The 24250-nt window shown below is 40.3% G+C and overlaps 1 protein-coding gene across 2 annotated transcripts in view; it reads left to right on the top strand.

Moving 5' to 3' along the window:
- plekhm3 (pleckstrin homology domain containing, family M, member 3) overlaps positions 1-24250 on the top strand; it is a 50175-nt gene that overhangs the window by 9035 nt on the left and 16890 nt on the right. For both annotated transcript variants that reach the window (XM_054615886.1, XM_054615887.1), the window contains exons 3-6: positions 3644-4753; positions 14383-14528; positions 15714-15907; positions 20945-21008. In XM_054615886.1, coding sequence (XP_054471861.1) covers positions 3644-4753; positions 14383-14528; positions 15714-15907; positions 20945-21008 — 1514 coding nt within the window. The remainder of the gene's footprint in view (positions 1-3643; positions 4754-14382; positions 14529-15713; positions 15908-20944; positions 21009-24250) is intronic.

Below are 24250 nucleotides of genomic sequence, written 5' to 3'. Positions count from 1 at the left end.
TTTGCAGTCCCGAGAAAAAAAGTGTTAATTCTGGTTGACGCCTTAGACTATTACCAGAGTTTGCTGTCAAAACCTACCAGGTGGAGATGAAGGCTAATTGAACAGAACAGTTTTCCTCGCCACAATGCCCCATTCTCATCTCGGCCCTGCCGAGCGTGAAGACTGCCAATCAGCCAGTCCTGATTTCAGCTACAAACTTATTTGCATATTCATTTGTCCCCTTAGCAAAAAAGGTTTGTTAACATGCAAAGTCCGCGACCTGGAGTGACACCGTGTCTACTGCTGTTTTGATAAGATTGATGAGGCACTCCACTCGCCACCGGAGCTGTGAGAGATTTCGCTTTTCCTTTGCCCTCCTGGAGGGATTTAGCACGTTAAAGAAACAAAATGCAATATCTGCCAATTAGACGACTCCTGGTGGGGGTTTACAATTAAATCAGATCGTGGCATTGGTTTAGCACACGACGGCTTGAGTGTGGTTGTTTAGATTTTTAAGTAAACCTGTCAACCCTCTAAAGGACGTCTGGATATTAAGGTTTACACTGGTCTGAATTAGGGTGACCGTTTTTTTTCTTTACGTTTTTTTGCATGTCAAGGTTACATACAACCATTGTTTTAACAGCATTTCAGTATCCATTTCAATGTGAAGCAGGTTCTTACTCTGTTGAAATATAGTAGATGAAATATTGTCTAAGTAATGATTGTATATAACCTAAACTTAAAAACTTTTACAAATGTATCCAATTTTAGATGTGTACATATCTTTTGTCCTGCAAATTACCAAATTGGTTGCTTGCACACAGCTCAAAGAGTAAGTCACAGTTTATCAGTCTTTGATCTTTGCTAGTCACAAGTCTCATAACATAGCTTGTCGTTTTTGCGGCCCTGCTCTGTGTAGCAGGTGCTCTTCACTCTTCCTCTTTTCTTAGCAGGCTGAGATTAAAACAAAATGAGACCTACAAGTGTGATGAAACATTTGTCCAGCATGTGGTTTCATGAAGCGCTGGGTGTAAAACCACTGAAGTGTGGTTCATCTTCCCTAATATTCATCCACAGGCCAGTGGCTTGTCGTAAAGTTTGTTTTTCAAAATGATTTGGATACCTGACAAGCTGATCTTGTTTGACCTTTTAATGAACCTCAAAAAGTAAGTACAGATCCAGGTGTATGGACTTCAAAAAGTAATTTGTCGCTTATTATTTAATCATGCACTTTTCTTTTCACTCTTGATTGGCTCTGGGTAATTTATTTTATATTAGAAAAGTGCTGCTTTACTAAGTATTGTTTTCAATAGAGCCTCAACAATACATCAGCATGTGGTTTATGTCGGATAGATAGGTATAGGAAAATATCATACATGTTTTAAAGGCTGCATTCTTATGTAGAATTCACTTAGATTTTTCCTAATTCAAGTTCATTATATAGCATATTTTTAGTCCTTTAAATTCTGCAAAGTTACTGTTCAAAGTGTACTATTATCTTATATTGATAGTTGCATAATATGATTTAAAGTTGATGGCATGAATGTAAAACATCTTTACATCAGCACATCTATCACAAAATATGTTTATATATTGTCCACAAAATCCAGTATCAATCAGGTTCTTATTGTTATCATTCATTTTACCTTCACAAGTCACCCAACTATTTTGCCCGTCTGGTATCACAGTGGTGTATTTGCTTTGGACATTTTCTGTTTCTTTTAGAGAACAAACATACTTAAAAGTCTATTCCTAAAACTAGAACAATGATCTAGGATAGTGTTATGCAAAGAAACTGTCATGAATAACAAAGAGAGATATCACTCCCTTTTTATTAGTTCCTAGTGTGTAGGAATTGGCGGCTTCTAGTGGTGAGGCTGCAGATTGCAACTAACTGAAACTTCTCCTGTGTGCCAAGCTTTTAGCAGAACTGCGGTAGCCGACACGAAAGCGTAAATGACCCTATCTAAAAACAGTGTTTGGTTTGTACGTTCTGAGATACTGTTGAATGCCAACTCTGTGAACAGGACCCATTCCATATAGATATAAACGCATCAGTCAAGTTAACAAAAACACAATGATTCTTATCCTCAGGTGATTATGCACTATGGAAAACACACTTATTAATAATATTATAATTAATTTCTTCCAAAGGATCCACCTAAATGCTACACACAGGTCCTTAAAGAACCTTGTTGTGATCCCTGTTATACATTTTATATGAACCATTTTGTTAAATAGAATATATTTTCTCTCTGCTGGAATCTGGCCAGTCTTTTCTAAGTGTTTTTCAGGCAGGGCAGTGAACGCAGCATAGCTCATAATAAAGGCTAGCCCAGTTTTTATATCCAAGCAGGGGTCAAGTTTCTACGAGTCTTAAGCCTCCTTAATCAAGGACAAAACACACCATAATCACAAAAGGAGACTGAGAGAGAAAAGACAAATGAAGCTAAAACAAACCTCCTGAACAGCAGACAGTGAAAGAATGGAGAGGAAAGGACAAAATAGGGAGAGGGTGTGCCTCCAGACTTCAGATTAACAGTGGCCTCCTTACGAACACTGTTTCTTCCTGCCTTGGCGTCAAACTTTTCTCAGGGGAGAATCAGGACACAGCTATCTCTTACCAAAATACCAACGCTCATGTTGGAGCCGCATGCCTCCGATAAGCTAGCTGGCCCATCTAGATTCAGCTTTCTTATATCAATTAGAAGTGTAGGGAGTTTACACTGACCCAAGTGTGCTCTTTAGTTTAAGCTATCTATCAGGCAGCAACCTCCAGTTGTGAGAAGTGGAGCCAATGCTGAACTATATCCTATTGTTTCCAAAAAGAAGTCTGATTGTATAGAAGTCTTTGAGAAAATAACCCTACTTCTCACTTGATTTATTCCCTCAGTAAACATTGTAAACATGAGTTTATGGTCTCAATCACTAGTTCCAAGTCTTTTTCAATACAGCATGATGTTCATTTAGTTAATTATCGTCCCATTAAGAGTCAAATAACCCATAAAGCAGGGTATTCCTAAGGGCGGGGTTTTCTTGTGGTTGACAGGTCAATCTTTATGGCGTCTCTAGGGCAACTCCTTCACAATCCAAATATGGTCCTTTCTGTTCACTGGTTGTAAAAAACAAGATGGCGAAATCGAAAATCCATGATGGCGATGTCCAAAATGTGGAATTTGAGGCTTCAAAACCGCAGTCCCACTCTCAGTTTCTTCCTCACAACACACCTAAATATTCTACTTCTGTCGAGGGGTATTTTGTAATTGTAGCCCCGAAGCTCTACCAAATAATACTTGGCCAGTATCTGAGGAGTAACTCCTACGCTGTCAAAAAGTGTGTGTTATGTAACCCAATCCATTTCCACATGGATTAAAAAATAACCATTATCCTATTAATGGGTAAATCAAGAAAACCTAGATTAGATACAGACCTCTCTGAGCCAAATGTCAAGCTTACAGTAGGTGAATGTTTGATACTTGAAAGTTTCATTATTTTTGGAGTGCAGTACTCTTAAAACTTTTAATCGGTGGTAATGTGTATCAGAATTATTAGAAACATTTGAAGAATAAAACCGCTTGATTACTCTAATGTGGTTACCAAACACCCAAACATTACTCATCTGTGTCTTATTTCTCCCTTTTTCCCTTCTGCCTCTGCATCTCAGCTGATAAAAGCAGCAGTAGCAGTGTGGTGAAGCAGGGTGCGATGGAGCAGCGTGAGGGGCCCCGGGGTCGCTGGACACTCTGCCACGTGGAGCTGACGCCCTGTGAGCTCCGGCTGTACACCCTGGACAGCAGCGCCAACCGCCAGCTGGGTAACGCCTACTCTCTGTCGCACTGCCAGAGCGTCATCTCACCAGCACCCTGCAGCCAGCCCGGCCAGAGCGCCCAGCCCGCCGACCAACGTACACTCCAGGCTTTGTTCTTCAACAGCATGCGCCTGCAGCTGCGGGCGGCCAACCAATGGGAGGCCTTGGAGTGGAGACGGCTGTTGTTGGAGAAGGTGCAGGCAGCCAGACCCGCAAGGAAGGAGAACCACCAGCGGAAGACCGGTGTTGAAAAGCAACATGCCGTCCATTTCCCTGCGCCCATGTCACCGTCCTCGTCGCCCTCTCCGTCAGGCCTCGACACCAGGCCCGATGGTGACAGCAACACCCCCACGTCAGCGGAGGCGTCGCTCTCCCTCCAGTCTAACTCTTCCATCCTGAGCAGACCCACCACCCTGCCTCTGTTCACGCAACGCTGCCAGGACGTCCTCAAAGCTGGTCTGCTCTACCAGCTGATGGATCAGAACACCTCACGGGCTTTCACCTTTGTCCTGACCAGAACCACTCTCCGGGCTTTTCCCACCGAGGGCCGGGGGTGCGTGTCCCAGCCCGTCCTCCAGTTCTCCCTGGCCTCCTGCTTGGCCGTGAAGCACAATCAAGAGCCTGAAAACGGGGAACCGTGGCCAGCCAGAGGGGACTGCTTCCAGATAGTTTTCCCCAAAGAGGTTCTCAGACTTCGGGCGGACGATCAGCTCAAGGCCCAGGATTGGGTGGAGGCCCTGCGCGAGGCGGTCGGAGCGCAGAGGCCGGCCCAAGAAGAGGCGGGAAAGTCGGGAGAAGGAGCTCCAGCCCTCCAGGGAGTGCTGTTGAGATCTAAACCGTCCAGGGAGAGGAGACAGCGGGAGGCCCAGAGAGCCAAGCGGCAGTCAGTCACCACTAGTTTCCTCAGTATTCTCACCTGTCTGGCTGTGGAGAAGGGACTGACGGCTCAGAGCTTCAGGTGTGCAGGTAAATGACCTTCACACATACATACACACAACGTCAACATCACTCCAACACAAATTTATCCACAAGGATTGGATTAAAAATTGGAATACATTAAAGGTATACAGATACGTTTGCACACTGGGTTTGTTTGTTTGAGTGCAAAACAGAGGAGAAGAAACATGTAAAAATGGAGGTATAATGTTTGTTTTTTTACTTCTTCCCTTTTTTGTAGTCTGTGTTGAAAGTCTTATCCATTTAAATCATTATGACTGTCTTGCAGAGGGTTTTTATTTGTTTGTATACCAAAATATAACAAAAGGTATCAATGCAGAGAAGTATTATGGGTAAATTACAAAGCTATGTTCCAAATCCAACTTACAAGGAACATTTTGTACGATATAGAAATGAGACACAACGTGCAATCTCGCCACCACCAACAATTATTTCCGGCAAAATCAAATGTTGTTTTACTCATTGTAATAGACTATTTTCATGTGTTATTTGCAGCTTTTACTTTGTGTTGGATTTCAATTCTTCTTCTTCTTCTTCCACCAATGGCTTTAATATAAGATTTCACTTCTTCACATTGAAAGCTTACTTAAATTATCTGACCGCGCTTGACAAACATCTCCGTGTGTAGAGACATCAAAATACTCTACTGACCAAAATAATTTCTTTAACATACATCTTCTCATTCCCCGTAAATAAATAAAAAATCCAGAATCTATGAATTCGGTGAATATGATGATATTTTTCATTTAAAATATTTAACTTCTGGAAACAAGATTTTCCTTTTATGTTCACTGCAAAGTCCATTCTTGGTGCAGGTGAACAGGAGGTTTCACGTTTCCACAACACACTAGCACAAGTTGTATATTGAACCATGATTGGCTTCCAAAGTAGCTGTGATGTCACAATATCCTGCTGATACGTGCAGGTGTGCATGTGTTTAACTCAGAGAAACTTCCCTCTTGAGCAAATTAATGTGAAAACAATCTTCTACTGTCAAACTCTGCAGTCAACAGTCAGGGAACATACAAATAACGTATAACTAACTGATTTTTCTTAATTGCTCACAACAAGGTCTGTGGATAATCTTGAGTAACTGGATCATGATTTCTGGAAAGAATTATTGCTCCTGTATTTTTCAAATGTAGTTTTTTGGCGCTTTTAATATATGAAGGCTGCTGCCTCTTTAAATGCATCTACTTATTTGTGTCAGTCAGCTATTTTTCCCCCAGTTTTTCAGTATCTAAACCTTTTTCATGTCTGGAGCCATTACAGCCGCTCTTCCTTTCTTTATTGTCACCCTTGTTAGTCCCCATAGCAGGCCCTTGGACAGCCCCGTAAATGGCAGGCGGTGCTTTTACTCTCCCTGGGTGTGAAACGTGGGCTTCCTCCCTCTCTTTTAGGAGGGCTTTGAATAATCACCGCTCACCTCCCTTTTTTTTTTTATTTGTAACAACTGGCTTATTAATGCAGGGGCTGTTTGAAAGGCCAGCTGAAACAGGAACAAGCGCAGAGGCCGTCTGGGGGCCACTGATGATAATTGGTAGGCTTAAAGCACCGGAGGAGAGGAAAAATGGACGAATGAATGAATGAATGAGAGCGAATGAAAGCGGCCTGGGGATGCTACAGTGGTCAGGCTTGATCGCGGCTGTTTGATTGAAGGGTTTCTGGGTAGAGCTGGATGGGAGGGACAGCTGGATACGTGCTTTTTCTATACAGAGCACACCTCTGCTCGCTCAATCCGTTTATTTCCCTCCTTTTCCTCCCTTTCTTTCTCTTTCCTTTCAACAGTTCATTCAGACTCACAGCTTTTTCCCTCTTTTTGTCTCCCTTTCTCCCCCCTACCCCCCTTTCATTTATTTGACTGTATCCCTTCTTAGTCCCCTGCAGTGTGACAGCAGGGCCTGGAAAAAAAAGAAGCTTTTACACCATTCCATTTCAAGGCCTTGAATTGCATTTAAGACCACTAGTTATTGTTTGAGTTCTTGTGTTTTTATAGGTTTATAGTTTTAAGTGCTTTTAGCAATCGTCATCAACTTTCAAATAATAATTTTAAATTTTGCTCCCCTCTCACCTCTCCTTGGTAGCACGACAGCTCCTTTTTTTTTTATTGAAATGTGGCCTATTTCTTTTTTTTTATTACACTTTTATTTTGTGCTAAACAGAAATACATCTCTATGACCTCAAGCACACAGTGAGGTGGAGAGTGAGAGGATTGAAAGGAGTGAATGATGTATTGGCTCAGTGATACATTTGCAGTGAAATGTAATATACCTGCTGATCTTTGCAGAAATAATTAGTTTTTCAAAAGTACCAAACAGTTCTCTAATGAGTAGAATTGCTGCTCATTTTGATTTAGCTGTAAATTAAATATCTTTTTAGGTTTCAAATCGTTGATCGATTCTCAACTTGAGCACTGGGAAGTTAAGAAGGCCATTTTCATAATTTATGACATTCTATTGACTAAATATTTTATGAAAAATATAGCATATTGTTCAATGATGAAAAAATAATGATAGATTGCCGCTCATCTGGTTAGTATGTGTTATGATGCAGTTTGTTTCATTGGATATATATTGTACAGGGAGCCAGATCATTCATAATGGTTCTAAAAAATTAAACTATGCATTGATGAGCTGTTCTTAGAGATCTTCAGTAGGAGCCAACAGGCTTTGGGCTGAGTGCCACAGACGGGGTAGGGAATTATTTTAAAAACAGACTAAGGGTTCTATTTCTGCCAGGCTGTGTTGAACTGATCGTGGACTGAATTAAAGAACAGAAATTTCTGTACATCTTAGAGTTGATGAATCCATTAGTTGATTGTTAGTTTTGATTTTTTTTCATGGGATTTGTTGAGAATAAGAAAAATATCTAATGTCAGCCTTATTATTTAATTAAGCATAATATTTGTGTTAGTAGTAAATTGATCTAGACTTGGTGCTTTGACTGTTGTAGTCTATAATTGATTCAGAATTACAGTTTACCCCCGTAAAACTAATTCATCAGAAATATTCATTTTCTGTTGTTTACCTGAATGCATATCTGATTATTCATATATGAAGCCTCTAATCTAAACAAGATCTCTTGATGATCAGTACGCTACTTTAGTATCCACTGGTCTCTCTTTGAACTCGTTTCAAGTCTGCCCACCTGCATATGCATGCTACGTCCATCCATACATATTGGGTGATTGGTTATTTAACATCAAAATGTATAAATGTATTCAGCTAATTACACATGGGAATTGCTGCGTTTTTGATTCCTTTTGAAGGAAACGGTTAGTGTTCGTTTGAAGACCGTCCCTCCCCATCACACACGCACACGCACACGCACGCACACATATTGTGCAGTGTGTGTCCTCAGGTTAGCTGACCCCTGTCGTAGCACTGGAGCACATTCTCAGGCCCCCGATGGACCATGTGAATCTGTTGGACAGGGGTGAGGGGAGGGGGCCTTTGGGTGAAGTGGAAATCAGTAGATATGAGGGAATTGAGGAAGTAGGAGGTGGGCTCACATCAAAAGATAGACAGTCTCTCTCTGTCTCACACACACACACACACACACACACACACACACACACACACACACACACACACACACACACACACACACACACACACACACACACACACACACACACACAGTCTTACTCATAGTACTCTCCATTTGTGTGCATTTTCATTCGAGTGTTTGGTCGGTGTGAATGGGACACATCAAAGCTCAAGCTTCTCTCGTCTTTTCAGTTTTAATTCGCACACGTGTACATAACACACACACACACACACACACACACACAACCCACACACCAGTTTCTCTCTCAGAGGTGTGGTGGTTTAAAACCAGTGGCGGACAGATGAAAGTGTGAGCCCCCTTTTTTTTTGTTGCCCTGATGTCATCTCTCTCCCTCTGTCTCTCTGTCTTTCCCCCGTCTCTCTGTCTCCCTCTTTCTCCCTCTCTGTCTCTCTCTCCCCACCATACACTCACCCCCGGCCGGTCAAAGTGACCCTCTCTCACTACAGAGAGCCGCGCTACAATCGGTAGACCTTTGAGCTACGTTTGAATTCCCATTCATGTATTCCCTGTGTCCCGCTACTTCTTCATCCCAGAAAAGACCCATGAAAGATCAGAGACGATGAGAGAAAGCAGTGGAGAAGAGATCCGTTTTGGTTGGTTATTACATAATGACTGTATTATAATATTTTCATTAAAAAAAAATTATTTAATAATTTTTTGTAATTACCGCTGCAAAATGTTATATTTTATTACAAAATGCAGAGACATTTATTACATATCGCGTTCAAGCTTCACAAAATGCAGCAGAATATCACAAAACGTGGGTGTAATGAAGTGAGCTTTTTTCTTACAATTTCTCGAGTTATTACATAAGTAAGACTACAGCATAAAAGTATCGGATCGCATTGGACTCAACAAGTGTTACCAAAAAAGGGGACACTGAGTGTATATATGTATACTTTATTTACCTATATTCTTATATTTACGTTTACTTACATTCTTATGCTACATACCTTAGATACTAAATAACTTTATGGCTTAACAAAGCAGTACAAATGCATACTGTATTTATATTTTCTTTATACAATAAAACAATCTGTTCAGTCTTCTTAGATGTTCCCTCTGCAGAGGGCTCTTAGGGTTGTTTTGCTGCTTCTTAAAGTGGCCCTATTATGCTTTTCCACTTATTCTCTCTCCTTTAGTGTGTTGTATTTATTTTTGTACATGTAAAAGGTCAGTAGAGTGTAAAACCTGAAGTCCACGCCTAAAGGAGTTACCCTCCCCCTCAGAAGCTCCTGAGCTGCCTAAAATGGCTCGATTGAATTCTCTCCATCACTTCCATAACTTTATGAGGTCATAATGTTACGGAAGTGACGTAAAACTCTCCGGCTAGTTTGGCCCTCAAACAACAAAAGAGAGAGAGAGAGTTTTTTGAAATGTGAAACGGTGACCAATCACAACAGAGCGGGCTAACTGACCAGTCAGGGCAGACTTTGTTTTCTGGAGGGAGGAGCCAGCGCTACAACGGAGCGTTTCAGAGAGAGGGTGAGAAGAGGTGCTGCAGGACAGCCAGGATGAGAAAAACAAGGAGGATTATGAGCATTAACGCATGTAAACATGTTGTAACTAACTTGAGATAAAAATATGCACCCGGAAAATAACATAATAGGACCTGTTTAAGGTTTTGGTCGGCATCAGATTTTTATGCTTGCTGTTATTTTATCCTTTGTATCCATAGTCCCAAATGCATTATCTGTTAAGCTTTACTTTCTTTTTTTTTACAGTACAGAGCTCTTTATAGACTGCCTCAGTACATTTACATCCGTGTGTGTATGTGTGGGCGTGTTCTCTTCTCGTCCCATGATATAGAATTTGAGGTTAAGGTTAAAGATTGTTATTTAGTTTGCAATTTTTTTCAGGCTCCATACGTATGTGTCTTTGTTCCTCTGGCCCCAACGGTGGCAGACCAGAGTCGAGGCCACAGTTGGCCAGAAAGCCGGCCTCGTGGTCAGCCCTTTCCTCGAAGTGACACAGTGTTTCTCTGACTGCTGACCGTCCCCTCTGCCTGCTGGCTCCCAACCAGTGGACTGTGGTTCCTTTGAAAGGGCATCCACCCCAACAACAGCATGAGCTCACTGCTGTAATTAGCCTGCACATGTGTATTCGATCACGGGTCCTTCAATAAGATAAGGCTCTGTTGTTTTCCGTCTTATCCACAAGCAGTAATTTTAACCAAAATAAAATAAAAAATATCCATTGTTGAAAGCGATGAAAATGGATGATTTGACATGGTTCTTCAATTAAGGGTTTTAGGGATGAAGTAAAACTGTCAATCAGAATTAGATCGGAATAGCCGGACCACATCTCGAGGTGGTCTGACTCACACTGTGATCAAATGTCTGATGGTTATAAATGCAGTTTGCACAGTTTAGTCATATTCTTTCTCACAAGAAAAATATTTAAGTGAAACCTCAACTCAAGCTGCACTTCAAAAATCTCCACACAACCCTGATCCTTGGCAAAGGGAAAATAAGTAGAAACTCATGTCATGCATACAGTAGCTTCCCTTCAACCTGGGACACGTCATGTTTACTGACAAGTCTGCAACCCCACCCACCTATTTTGCACAATGAGATTGGATTACAGTGTGGGCAAAAACAAAATGATGCTTATTAATACCAGGTGTAATCAGGTGTAAAGACTAGTGATCCGGTGTCAACACAAGCTGAACATTTTACAGTTGAAAACAAACTTATAAAACAATAACACGGCGTGTGCTTTTAAACTCATTTGTCATTTCTTTACTACGATGTCTTTTTACTGACTGACCGGCATTAGAAACATAAATTGACTTGGCCGATACATCGACCAAGTCAATTTATCGGTCTGTCTGAATCGATAAGCAGATTACTATCATCAATAAAATGGATTGCCATAACTACAAAAATAAAACCAAAATTGCAATAATCTGGAACTAGGTTTCTGACTACCGGTTGTACAAATTACACAATTTAAGGAATCGATAGTTACAACTCTAGTCCAGTCTATCATTCAGTCTTTATTTGGCTCAATCTCTTAACCCATATATTTCTGGGGATCTGTTGTAGCCAGTGGATATCCGGGCCAAGACTTCTTTTTCCATGCACTGCTCGTTGTTTACAGTCCGATTAGCAACTTGAGATGCAAGATTGAGAGTTGAGAGACAACGTGTACGACTGGATTGTTTCACAAGTAGCCAGTTTTCAAGCTAATTTTAAACCTATAAAAATCAAAATCATCGTCAGGCAAAAGCCGGTTGGTTTTCAGATTGCATTTTAGTCAATACGTTCTGCCTCTTTTGCTCGCCACATGGACTGTTTACCTGCATAAACCAAAGCCTGCTCAAACGTGATTGCTCAATTCTTGTCCGACTACAAACGGAAAGACAAACTATTTTGATACCAAACCTTGTCCCACTGCCTGCATATTCTAAATATGAATGCAGTATCTGTTTATCAAGGTTAATTAGTGGCTGACTGATGCTCCAACTTTAAAACGGATAAATCCAGCTCTCAGCGCTGATAAGACCATTGTCTGTCTCTTTCAGACATCAGATTCTCGTCTATGATATGAAAGTACTTGACCTGACTTCTTTTTCTTCTTTTATTGTCTGCCTTCATCTTTCCTTGTTTGATCTCACTCTTTTCTTTCATGCAATTCCGTCGTTCCTCTCATCTCTCAATAGCCTTTTACTCATTCAGCCTGTTTTCCGTTTCCCCTCTGTCGGTCTGCGTTGTGCTTGTTCTGAAGCACCACTGACAAACAGGCTGACACACGTCTCTCTTCCTCCGTCGCTTGTCTTCTCTGCAGCTCTCCATGCCTCCGTTGTCCAAAACCTAGATAACAATCTCCCGTTTGTTTTTCTTCTCTTCCTCTGTTCGCTCGCTGTTTTCCTCCAGGCCCCGCGTCCTCCGAGATGCTGCTGGATAGGGGCCACCTGTCGCAGTGCTGTGGCGCTCAGCTGTTTGTGTGTGTGATCATAGACCAGGTCCGGGTGTTTGGGTGAGGAGTGAACTTTAAAGAGTCGAGAAGACAAAGCAGGCAGTGGGGCATCTATCAGGCTGAATGAAGCTGAGGATCTGTTGGCCTTTTAGGTCTTAAACACTTTTGTATTGAAGTCTGCTGTGTTGTGACTACTGGATGAACCAGAACTCTGTTATTTAAGGGATAACTTCTAGGAAAGGCAGGTAGATTTAGGCAAACATGGATATTAATAGTAGAAGATGCACTAAACAAGAAGATGAAAATAATCAGTATTCAATGATTGTTCCCAGCTTGGACATACTTAAGGATATACATGTGGTTTCTGGAGATTGAGGATGGGAATGGACACATTAGAATTAGGTGGACTTAACCAAAAAGCAAATGTTATGGTATTGATATTCCCTGCATCTCAAACATATAAAAACCACGATGACTCATCATCAGCAGTCAAACACAACATAATTTAGACACTCCTCAAAACAGAGCACTACATTTAGTTTTCTGGATAGAGACTTAGATATAAAGATAGATTTATACCACAATAATACAGCAGACTTAAATATAGTTTTAGTCTAAAATTGGTGACCAAGTAACAGAAGTGTTTATAGCTGTTCCCAAAGGCCACACTCAAAGGTCGGTCAAGAAGCCAGCAGTCATAAAGAGGGGAGTGATGCAATAGTTGTTTGAATATACGGAGACATTCATAGTGTTGTACTTTTTTGTACACAAAGATGTGAAAGTCTGGGCAGAGAAGTACCTAATAGTTTGCTGTTTTGATGATGTTTCGTTGATGTGAGCATATGTCTCAAAGCCACTCAGACAAGTGTATCTGGATTTTTAAAGATGAGCAGCAAGAGCACACTGTTAATAAATCCTATTGGTTTATTGTAGAACAGTAAAGTGCCTATATTGAAAAGCTCCAAACACCCAAACACTTTTTTGTAGACCCGAGTTATTGACTGCTGTTTCTTGAAGAAACCCATTTTGACCCTTCAGTGTCGCTCCGTCGCTCGTGATGAATGTTTAGATTTTTTTCTAGAATCGGTTTACTTTTTTGTGTGATGTACATGTTTTCTATCAACTGTAAAACCTAAAAAAACAGATTGGAGATCATAAACTTGATCTCAAGAAACACCTCAATTTTACAATTTCTCTACTATTCTGTAGTGCAATAAAATCAGCTGTCAGTTATTTTCTCCAGATTATATCAGTCATGATACAACATATTATCTTCAGAGTGCCTTTTTAAACTTGGACTATCTTGTTTATTATCTACAGGTTGACTCGGCTGGATTAGTGGGGTATTTAGTGAGGGGCAATAAACTGACAAATATTAACGCCAAGTCCTTTGCCCTACAACCTTTGCGTTCTCCTAATCTTGGCTCCAGGAGGCTGTTAACACCAAGGAAAGACTTGTGCAACACCTTAGGACACAAACGTATTTGTTCCACATTAAGATAGAAGATTATTGTGTTGGTTTGATTTCCATTTTTGACACTTTATTAAAAAGTGGTTTAACTGGTATCCTCATGGTTACAGAGACATTCAGCAAGGCTCAACACTACATTTTAAAAGTCGTTAAACTTAATCTTATCTCCCTATGGTTTTTTCGACTAGGTTCATCTGGTTCTTTGTCAGTTTAATTGATTTGCACATTTGTTTGTGACGCACCCACACAAGTGGTTCTGGTTCCGACAGCTTTTTAATAATATATTTTTAATAATGCAACAATAATTAAAAAGCAGGCCAAGAATTTGTTGCAAAGGGCAACCTGGCAACTGTTATTGCCAAGCCCTGATTCAGACAATCTAAAATATCATATCACATCATACAATACCAGTCAAAAGTTTGTCAACTACTTTGAAGAATCTAAAATATAAAACATATTCTGGTTTGTTGAGCATTTGTTTGTTTACCACATAATTCCATATGTGTTCCTTCATAGTTTGGATGTCTTCAATATTAATCTACAATGTAGAAAAAATAAAAATAAAGAAAAACCATTGAATGAGAAGGTGTGTCCAAACTTTTGACTGGTACTGTATATTTGTTTATTAATGAGATATAAACACACATACAAACTAACCCAACGACTTTCTCCTCAGGTTGTCAGCGTCCAGTCGGTCTCTCCAGAGGAAAGGCGAAGGTCTGCTACTACAGCGGCTGGTACTACTGCCAGAGCTGCCATCAGGACAATTCTTTCCTCATCCCAGCACGTCTGCTGCACAACTGGGACACCAGCAAGCACAAGGTGTGAAAATACACACAAACACAAACACACAAATAAATGAAAAATAACCACTGGCTTTCTCAAAATATGACTTGATTGTCAGCAGGGTATCTTTGGGTCTGTCATGTGGTATCAAGTTGTGCCCTTTTAGACAAATTGTAGACAATAATGATCACAGTTTATAAAGTTTTGTTTTTTTCAGCTAAAAAATTTCAAATTAACAAAATAATTTCTAAATTCACGTTCACTTCAGCCCTGTGTGAAATAAAAATTATAACAAAAACAACGCTTTCATTCATTTCAATGAAGCCAGTTTGGTGCCAATGGAGAGGCCCCCAGTATAAACGTTGTATTACATTACATTACATTACATTACAGTCATTTAGCAGACGCTTTTATCCAAAGCGACTTACAGGAAGTGTATTCAACATAGGTATTCAAGAGAACTACTAGTCACCAGAAGTCATAAGTGCATCTCCTTTCTTAAACAAGCATCTAAAAGCATAAACCAGAGCAAAAGTATAGTGCAGAGGCAAATTACTACGAAAACAATAATTGCAACAGACTAATACGAATACAATAAGTGCAACAAACTAATACGAATGCAATAAGTGCTACCAGGAAGGCTCCTGACTCTGATGATTCTAGAAACAGCTGTGCAGTGTTTTAGTGTCTGATAAACCTTCAAAATTACACATCTATTACTCCAACTGGACTTCATGGATTATGTTTCATTTCTAAGCAGGACCTAATACAACACATCCCCAACAACATGGCCTTCTACATTGTTTTAGAGCAAGGTCGCTTCAAGTTGGAAAACAAGCCAGGGTAATTTTTTTTATTCTTGTGCAGATTGCTGCAGATGAGAGACAATAGTTTTTTAAATATACCACTAACATGTTTGTCCACCAAATATGAAGTTACACCCAGGAGATGTTAGTACAGCTTAGCTTAAAGACTGGAAACAGGGGGAAACACCTAGCCTGGCTGTGTCCAAAGATGAAGAAAATCAACCTACCAGCACCACTCAAGCTCACCTATAAACAGGTTATAACTTGTTTGTCGTCTCAGAGGCTTTTGTAGGGACTCTTAGCCCTGCATCATCCAAATAACAATCATGGGACATACAGCTTGTTGGGTATTATCCCTCTCGTCTCCCATCCTTAGTGCAGTGACCCTGATGGAAACTCTAATGTGCTCCTCCAGGTGTCTAAACAGGCCAAGGAGTTCCTGGAGTTTGTGTATGAGGAGCCTCTGTTGGACGTCCAGCAGCTCAACCCTTGCCTGTATGAGCACTGTGAGCCTCTCAGCACTGTGCTGCGTCTCCGTCAGCAGCTCCAGTCGCTGCGGGCCTACCTGTTCAGCTGCCGAGCAACCGTCGCCGAGGACCTCAGACGAAGGTAGGTTGGCGGTGAAGCCTATTGTGGTGGTGAGGCAATGTCTACTTGCAAACCACCATCATAGGTCATTTTCATTTTTTTTGTATTGCCAATCGAGCAATTGCAGAGATTTATTTTGCAACCCCTCAGGGGATTGTGACCCCCAGCTGGGTACCACTGATTTAGAGGGCTGAAACACAGAACAGTGCAACTGAAAACAATACAATCAGAAAACTAAACAAAGGAAAGTGAGAAAGTTTGTGCTGTATGAATAAATAAGTCCAATATAACCCAGTTTAAAAGGTAAAAAAGGGGAAAATATTGAGCCACTTTACTAACATAAATCACACATAAAAAATGTGCTTTGTACAGAGATTTAAAAGATGATAATAATTCACCTGCAAAGCGGTTTAAAATAAGAATTCCTAAACAAGCAGGTAGCCTTCAAGAAGCTAATAAATTTGGGTGAGACATGCTGCATCTTGTCCTACTCAGAAGCTATTCTGCAGCTTCTGAACTCCAGTGATGTTCAGCCTCAGTTTGTTGAATGTAGATTATTATCAAAAAGTAAAAATGGCTGCATGTGTAGCAGTGTCAATTTCATCTATGTAGTGCCCCTTAAGAGGAAAAGATGGACTAGAATAAGAATAATAAAAACAACCAAAATGGCCTTTAAACTTGAAGGGAAGAGGTTGGATGTGATCAGGAATTTATTTGTGACCAGTCGACAAGAGTTGGGTCAGATTTTAAAGGGTGAGTTCACCCAAATCCCACTAAAACACACGCAACAAAACTATTTTTAAATTTGTAAATTTCATTTCTTAAGTTATTTTCTGTGCAGCTACTACTATCTTATAACATTAGCAGGCGGTGTCATCAGAGTCACACTGACTGATGCCCTGTTATTATTCCTCTGGTGATTGATTGACTTCACAGACTGTTAACATCTCCCTGTATGATCCGTGTTTACATGTGTGTGTCTGAGTGCATGCATGTAGTATATTGCCATAACTTTTATCTGCATGCATTCCTGTCTATATATATATGCTGCATACACATAAAAGATGTGCGCCTGTGTGTGCACATGTTCATGCGTGTGATGATCAGTGGGGGGGATGACTGTTTATCTGAGCGGGGTCCCACACTGAAAGCCTTGTCTGTGAGCTGATGGATGATCCTTGCCCTGCTCCAGGTCACTAATACACTCTGATCCAACTATTTCTAAAGGAGAAACATCCACCTCAGCAGACAGTCTGGACTAATTAATACTCTCTCATGATCATTGTCAAAACCCATAGTTTAACAGTATATAACCATGCAAATTATTTTGGTTTTTTAAGACTTATTCTTTGGTATAAGTTTTTCCCTAAGACAACTGATCACAGCCAGGTCTGTGGATTATCCAAAGTACCTTTCCAAAGTACCTTTCTGAAAAGAAACAAAGTCTGTTGAATTTTTTTATTATAAAATATTTGAATGCGATCACCACAAACATCTCCATAGGATTAAAATGGCAGGAGAAATATCAGTGAAGGAGATCATTTGCTGTAATTTGGTTTACTCTTTAACTACAGTAAATGCAAGTCACGGGTAAATCAAATTAAAAATTTTAGTAAAAAGAAAAAAAGCCCTATACTATAATGACCATTTTGCTACTTGGGCCTACTGTATATCTAGATCTTATATTACTTTATACTATTCCTGGCATTTGTGCTTTATTTGTGTTTTTAATACTCCTCACAGTAACCGCAAATAAAGATATTTTTATTTTACAAAGCGGTCAAAAATATGTCAAATGCTTGCTAATGGTTCAGAATAACACACTGATTGTCAATGTATACAAACATGAGATTAAATCTGATGATTATAACTCATTATTTTTGGTCTTCAATGAGAGTTTTAATGTCCCACTATTGGAATGTTTTTCTTTCGAACTTGCCAAGTAGCTTCAAGCCAAAAACCCATATTAGTCGTACCCTGTTACAGCACAGAGACGAGCAGCATCATTTCCTTCTGTGTTTACTCCTGTCCCATTAGCTAGTGCCGGCTGGTGCCCCGCCACTTCCAAACACTGCAGGATTGATGAGGGCCGTGGCGCTAAAACCTTCCCCTAGTCATCAGTCTACTTCATGGGGGGATCTGAAGGGAGATGTCTGTTGCATACATGCAGAAAGCCATGGAAATACAATCCCACACACAATTACATGAGGCACTAAAGTCTGTAAATCCAAGAGCACTATATCTTTGGCCCTGTGACGGATTTATCAAACACTAACAGGGGATTACATCTTTGATAGCTTTGCAAAGTAAACCTTGATCTGCATTATATGCAGGGTAAAAGCTGTCTTTGTTGTTTCATTATCAGAGTTTGGTTAAAGATATGAATTAATCTCATTAAATAAGATAATTGTTTTGGCAAATGAGGCAGGTCTGATGTCTATTTCTGACGGAAGGCCTTTTGTAATGTAACATGGTACATGCTATATTGGTGCGTGTAGCATATAGTGTGCTATATGTTCCTACGTAGCATGATACATAATGTTTACAATGGTAGCAGATTTAGCAATGGAACAATGGGTCCCTGATTTCAGACAGAAGTAAATAAGAGCAGGCTTCTCATTTCTTGCCAGCAGCTGTTCATTTTGTTGGTTTAAATGATAACTGTCTTTAGCAGATTTTATCAGCTCAAGTTAGCAAGCTAAGAAAGCTAATGTTAGCTATAATGCTGACTTGTTTTCGGCAAAATTAACTCGTTGCTAGATGATTTCATGTGGATATTAGGGTGTTATTTCAAGGTTGCTGCTCTTGGCTTCAAAGCCTCCATTGTGGAAGCGGCTGCTAGGAGTTGTGGTCGGAAGGTCATCGGTGCAGCGTACCGGTGTCGTTGCTACGAGCCATCCAGTCCTTTATGCCCAAATTGAGAGCTGTGTCCATATCCGCATAAAGTCAAACGCGTTTCCAGTGCCTGTTGGATATAACTTATTTGGGCTTTTTTGCAGAATGAATATGTATGGTATATCATGTATACAAGATTTTTTGGTTTGGTCATATAATACCAAAAATGGTATAAAGAAGTGATTTTTTTTTAAAAAGGACTTGGCTATGACTGTTAGATGGCTTCTAGGTAAATAATAGTGGTTGTTGGGATAGATCTGGTTGTATGTTGTGGTGTAATAATTGGTCTCGGTGGTGTTAATAGGTCTCTAAAGTCTTTACTGGGTTAAACAAGGTGGTTCTTAGTGTGTTTAGGGTTAGTACTTCATCCTTATCGGATCATTCAAAACCTTAACACCACAAACTTACAGCTTCCGGAAAGTTTCTTCAACCATGACACTGTGTCAACACAAGTTGAACGTTATATGCTTAAGAAAGATAAGATTTGGTTTTTGGTTTGCATTAGATTGTAATGTGTTTATTTTATAGGACCTCCTACAACTGCTGGTTCACACACACTTACTCAGGTCAGACCCTCCTTCAGTACACGATCATAATCACAGATTGGTACCAAAATCTGAATCAAAGGTGTGTCTGCTACACTGGAAATACACAGAGGATAGTAAAAATGAAATATGGAATTAAATACTATCAGGTCTTATGCAAATATTTTCATTTGTTGTCATGTGTGTGTGTTTGCATATATGCATGAATCTGTGTATCTTCTACTTGTACTCTTATCCTAAAATGTGTTAGTTCTCAAGTACCTTTATCAAGATCGGCATACACTTTAGAGGTGTGTTCATCTGGGCACCGACTACACACACAACAAGGAGCCAGACTGTGTTTGATTATTGGACCTGTGTGTGTGTGTGTGTGTGTGTGTGTGTGTGTGTGTGTGTGTGTGTGTGTGTGTGTGTGTGTGTGTGTGTGTGTGTGTGTGTGTGTGTGTGTGTGTGTGTGTGTGTGTGTGTGTGTGTGTGTTTGTGTGTGTGTGTGTGTGTGTGTGTTTGTAGTCTTGTGAATGCTGATGTGGTAACCGTTGGTAACGTACCTAACAGAGCAGTTTATCAGAGGTGCCTATCACCATGAGGTGTCTGAATCACACACACACACACACACACACACATATGAATACATACACATACTTGTGTTTTGGTGACACTCAACACAGCTTAGACAGGATTTAACTTGGTGCCATCTATCTTAATGGTCTTAGAGGAGGTCACACACACACACACACACACACACACACACACACACACACACACACACACACACACACACACACACACACACACACACACACACACACACACACACAGTCCTGTCTGTGTTTTGTCACATAATGTTGGAAGACAGAGGGCGTCTGACTTCTATATTGATATTATCACTTTATTCAGCTCCATGGACTGAAAGGCTGGTGGTTCAATGTTAAATCAATGTAATGCTTATATTTAACTGTATATTGGACCATTGTCTTCCATATTTAAATAGCTCGCGTATATAATGACCTAAGTTTAGGTTTAACTTAACACCAATTTAGACACAATGTTAAAAGCATGAAGCTGATCGAACTCATATTTTCAGCAGCACTAAAGATCATACAGTTTATGTTTACAATTGACAGGCACTGCCTAAATTATCTCTAACATATTTCATAAATTCAATTTAAATTCAAAATCAATTTTGCTGGATAGAATTAACAAAATAAACTTCCTTTTACTTGAAATTGTAATGTATTACTATTTATTGCATTTAATCTAACAAGCACAACCAGAATCTTACAATATATATATTTTTTGTTGATGTATTCATACATTTCTAGACAAAATTGTCCTGCCTTGATAAAGTCTATTCTTTATGGTGTACGCCGTAGCACATAATGTGGTTTGTCTGTATAACATATTAAAACGGTAACAATAAAGGGTAATGCATTTTAACTTGACCTGTTTTGTTAGTAAAGGAGGCTGGGAATTGTGGTGTTTATTTCGACAGGAGTCGCTGAATGATGTGTTGATTAGTGTTTGTGGCATTTAAGAGAATATGCTGAATACTCTGACACATGACCTGCTTCACAGAGAATTATTTATCAAGACTTTCCTCTCTTGTGTCTTTTTACAGGATCTTCCCCAGGGAATATCTGCTACAGCACATCCACCTGTACTCCATGGCTGACCTGCAGCAGGTACACACACACATGATTACATGCTTTTATGTATACAGTGATAGTGATGCCATTCACATGTCTAACATGAACTGAAACTGGTATGAAAACTAGACTGACATTGCATTAACCAGTTTTGTCCTATATCTCAGTCCGGACTGATTCTCACTTCAGAGCCTTTTTTTCTGATAAGTATAAGTTAAGATAAAGATTTAAAGTAAGGATAATGTTTGGCTTAACTGAGTTTAGTTTTGTTACAGATCTCCAAATTGCTGGCCACATCTCAAATTTTGTTAACTGTAAAAAAAAATTGGGGATTTGAAGGTTGTTTTGCTGGTTGGAGTCCTTTAAAACTAATGTCTAATCGCATAAACATGGTTTTATCTCGTGGGGGATTTTATCTTGCTATTTGCTAGCTAACTACATTAGCAAACAGACTCCTGGCCCTTTCCATCTGTTGTGCTTCATGTTGTTAAAATAAATCATTGGTTAAATTCTTATTCCACGTAAAAGAGTAAAACAAAACAAAAAACCACTAGTGTATTGTGGTAATCAGAAGCTAGGCTAATAAGTTAGCTAATTTAGCCATCTAGCTTGAAAATGTTTGCCAGCCATGAGGAACCACAAAACTATTTGAAACCCATCAGAGTCACACTGTTGCACTAGGTAACACATTACTTCATTACTGTGAACAAACATACTTTAGGTTATCGTGACTTATTCAGTCATACACTGTCCTGCTGCCCCAAATACTCACTAGAGCACCAAATATGTATTCATCCGCTGCTCAAAGTAGTACCCAACAAATGCAATGTGCTGAATGCCCGATTGCTCTAGTCATTTCTTAAGTTCATTTTTTATGAAACATTATATTTGTGACTTGGTTTAATACGTTCTTCAGTAAGAAAATACTGAGAGACAAACTAACACATTGTTGATCTTTTCATTAGATTTTTTGAAAATCTGAAAAACATATAGAATGTTGCTGGCCTTATGTAGTCTACGTCTCCCTTGTTTTCTCTGGCAAGAGTCCATGTGATAACAGTGACAAGAGAGGGTAATGCCCTCTAATAGCCCTATTTAAAACAGGGTTCGCTCTGATCAGTGTCCTGATCCAAGAAAACAATGGTGTCGGTGGAAATAATTAATATCTGGCATTTTGAAAACCTTTAACTCTGCCGCTTATCATATCAGCAGATTTTCTTATTAAATGGCATATCTCTACCGGCATGCCTGCCGTTATTACCAGTTACGCCGCCCAACAATTAAAATGTCTTCAGTTTAATATGAAAGAAGATAAATTCATTTTTTTAAGCAGTGATCATTAAAAAAGGAAACACATCCTGGCCTTTCAGCGGTTCAGTATCTAGTCCTCAAACTGAGTTTGGGGGTCAGAGGAAAGCGACCACAAATGACTGAAAAGTTCTTTTGTTTGTCATTATGTTCATTATGTTGTACCCAGCCCCATTTTTTTTTTCTTTCAACCCCCCTTCTCCGACTCAGAGCTCGGCCACAGACTCTCACGGTGAAAAGGATTGACCCTCCTCCTCCTCCACCTCCTCCACTCCCACACTCTGTGTCTCTCTGCTTCACTAATTGGTTACATTCAGAATCAACAGGCAGAAAAACAAAGCGTGACATCCCTCCATTCTTCCCAACATCCCCTTGGCCTCACACACGCTCAGCACACATGTGGTGTGTGTGTGTGTGTGTGTGTGTGTGTGTGTGTGTGTGTGTGTGTGTGTGTGTGTGTGTGTGTGTGTGTGTGTGTGTGTGTGTGTGTGTGTGTGTGTGTGTGTGTGTGTGTGTGTGTGTGTGTGTGTGTGTGTGTGTGTGTGTGTGTGTGTGTGCTTCACTCTCTATTTCGCTGCTAAACTCTGGGATTTACTCATAAACACCAAACTGGTGATTTAGTACTAATTCCACCAATAGGTAGAGACTTCAGCGCTCCCTCTCCTCCTTCCCCCCCCTCTGACCTCCCCCATCTCTCCCCTCTCTTGGAGATTCTCAAGCACTCTGCCCCTTAATTGGTTTTCCATATTAACAAGCTTGTTTCTTTTGATTCAGCTCCTGAATAAAATGACGCTCTTAATCAACGTGGCTTTTTTTGTTCCAGCTCAGAGGTCAGTGAAGGCTAAACTCCCCTGGCTAAACCCTGGACCACACTAAGTCTATTCACCACCCTCCACCCATATCCCCCATTAGGAGCCAGCTCATTCGGAGAAAACATATGTGTTTGTCTAAGGACGCTCTGCCCTTTTCCTCTGCTGGTTTTAAGGATTGTTTCTAGGGTTTTGTGTGAGGACTAAAGTAGTAGCGAAGTAGGTTTGTGTTTGTGTGTGTGTGTGTGTGTGCGTGTGCGTGTGCGTGTGTGTGCGCGCGTGTCCGTGTGTGTGTGCGCTTGCAGCAGGCTTCCCACAGTGGTACTTTGGCATTCCCTCTATGCCAGGCATGCCTCTCCACTCACACTTGTCCAGACACACAGAGGCCTCTTAAGGAACTGTTAAAAGTTCTCAAAGATTTGCAGGTTCAGGTCATGGATTTGAGTTTTGGTGGAGCTTTTAACCTCAAAGCACGATGTTAGAGTTATATGGGCAGATCAAATAGGGCAACAAGAAAATCATCCTTATTGTCTATATCTATTTGTACCCATTGCATTGACTATAACTGTGGCTTAAGTTCACTCTATAAAACGTTTCAATTCCAGCTAGAATTATGAATCGGTATTGATATATTCAGTGTCCAATAAGTAGCAAGAAGCTGCAGTACAGAAATACCAAACTAGGTCTGAGGTGACTGGTCGACGTTCTCTTTTTTGTATTTTATCTACATCCTTGGCTCAATGCGAGTGTGCCTGAAGTAAGCTCATGGACTTCTCTTGGTCTATATGCTTGAGGTGATTTATACAGTGTCAGCAATGTAAAATTGACACTTTTTGTCATTCAGAGAGCTCTGAAAATTAAATGACAAGAAATGAAGCTGCTAAATTCTAATTCCAGAGACTTGATAAAGCAAAAAGCAACTATTAGCAATGGAAAGATATAGCGGAGTAATGTTTACCTCACCAGAGAAGTCCCACTTTGTTTACATAGCCAGGCCCGCCGCATATGGCTTTTAGTGCATGTGAGTCTCTGTTGAGCCCCACTGGCTAGCTAACAGCCCCGCTCTGCCCTGGTATGGCGGTTAACGCTAAAAACACCTTCCCGACCCACAGTGTCGTTGCAGAGGCGTAAGCCCCCCCCCCACCTCCCCTTCAGGTAAAA

Source organism: Anoplopoma fimbria, chromosome 16 (assembly GCF_027596085.1).
Source record: "Anoplopoma fimbria isolate UVic2021 breed Golden Eagle Sablefish chromosome 16, Afim_UVic_2022, whole genome shotgun sequence".
Lineage (NCBI taxonomy): Eukaryota > Metazoa > Chordata > Actinopteri > Perciformes > Anoplopomatidae > Anoplopoma > Anoplopoma fimbria.
Note: the sequence above shows the minus strand (reverse complement) of the source record. Positions and strands in the feature narration are given on the sequence as shown.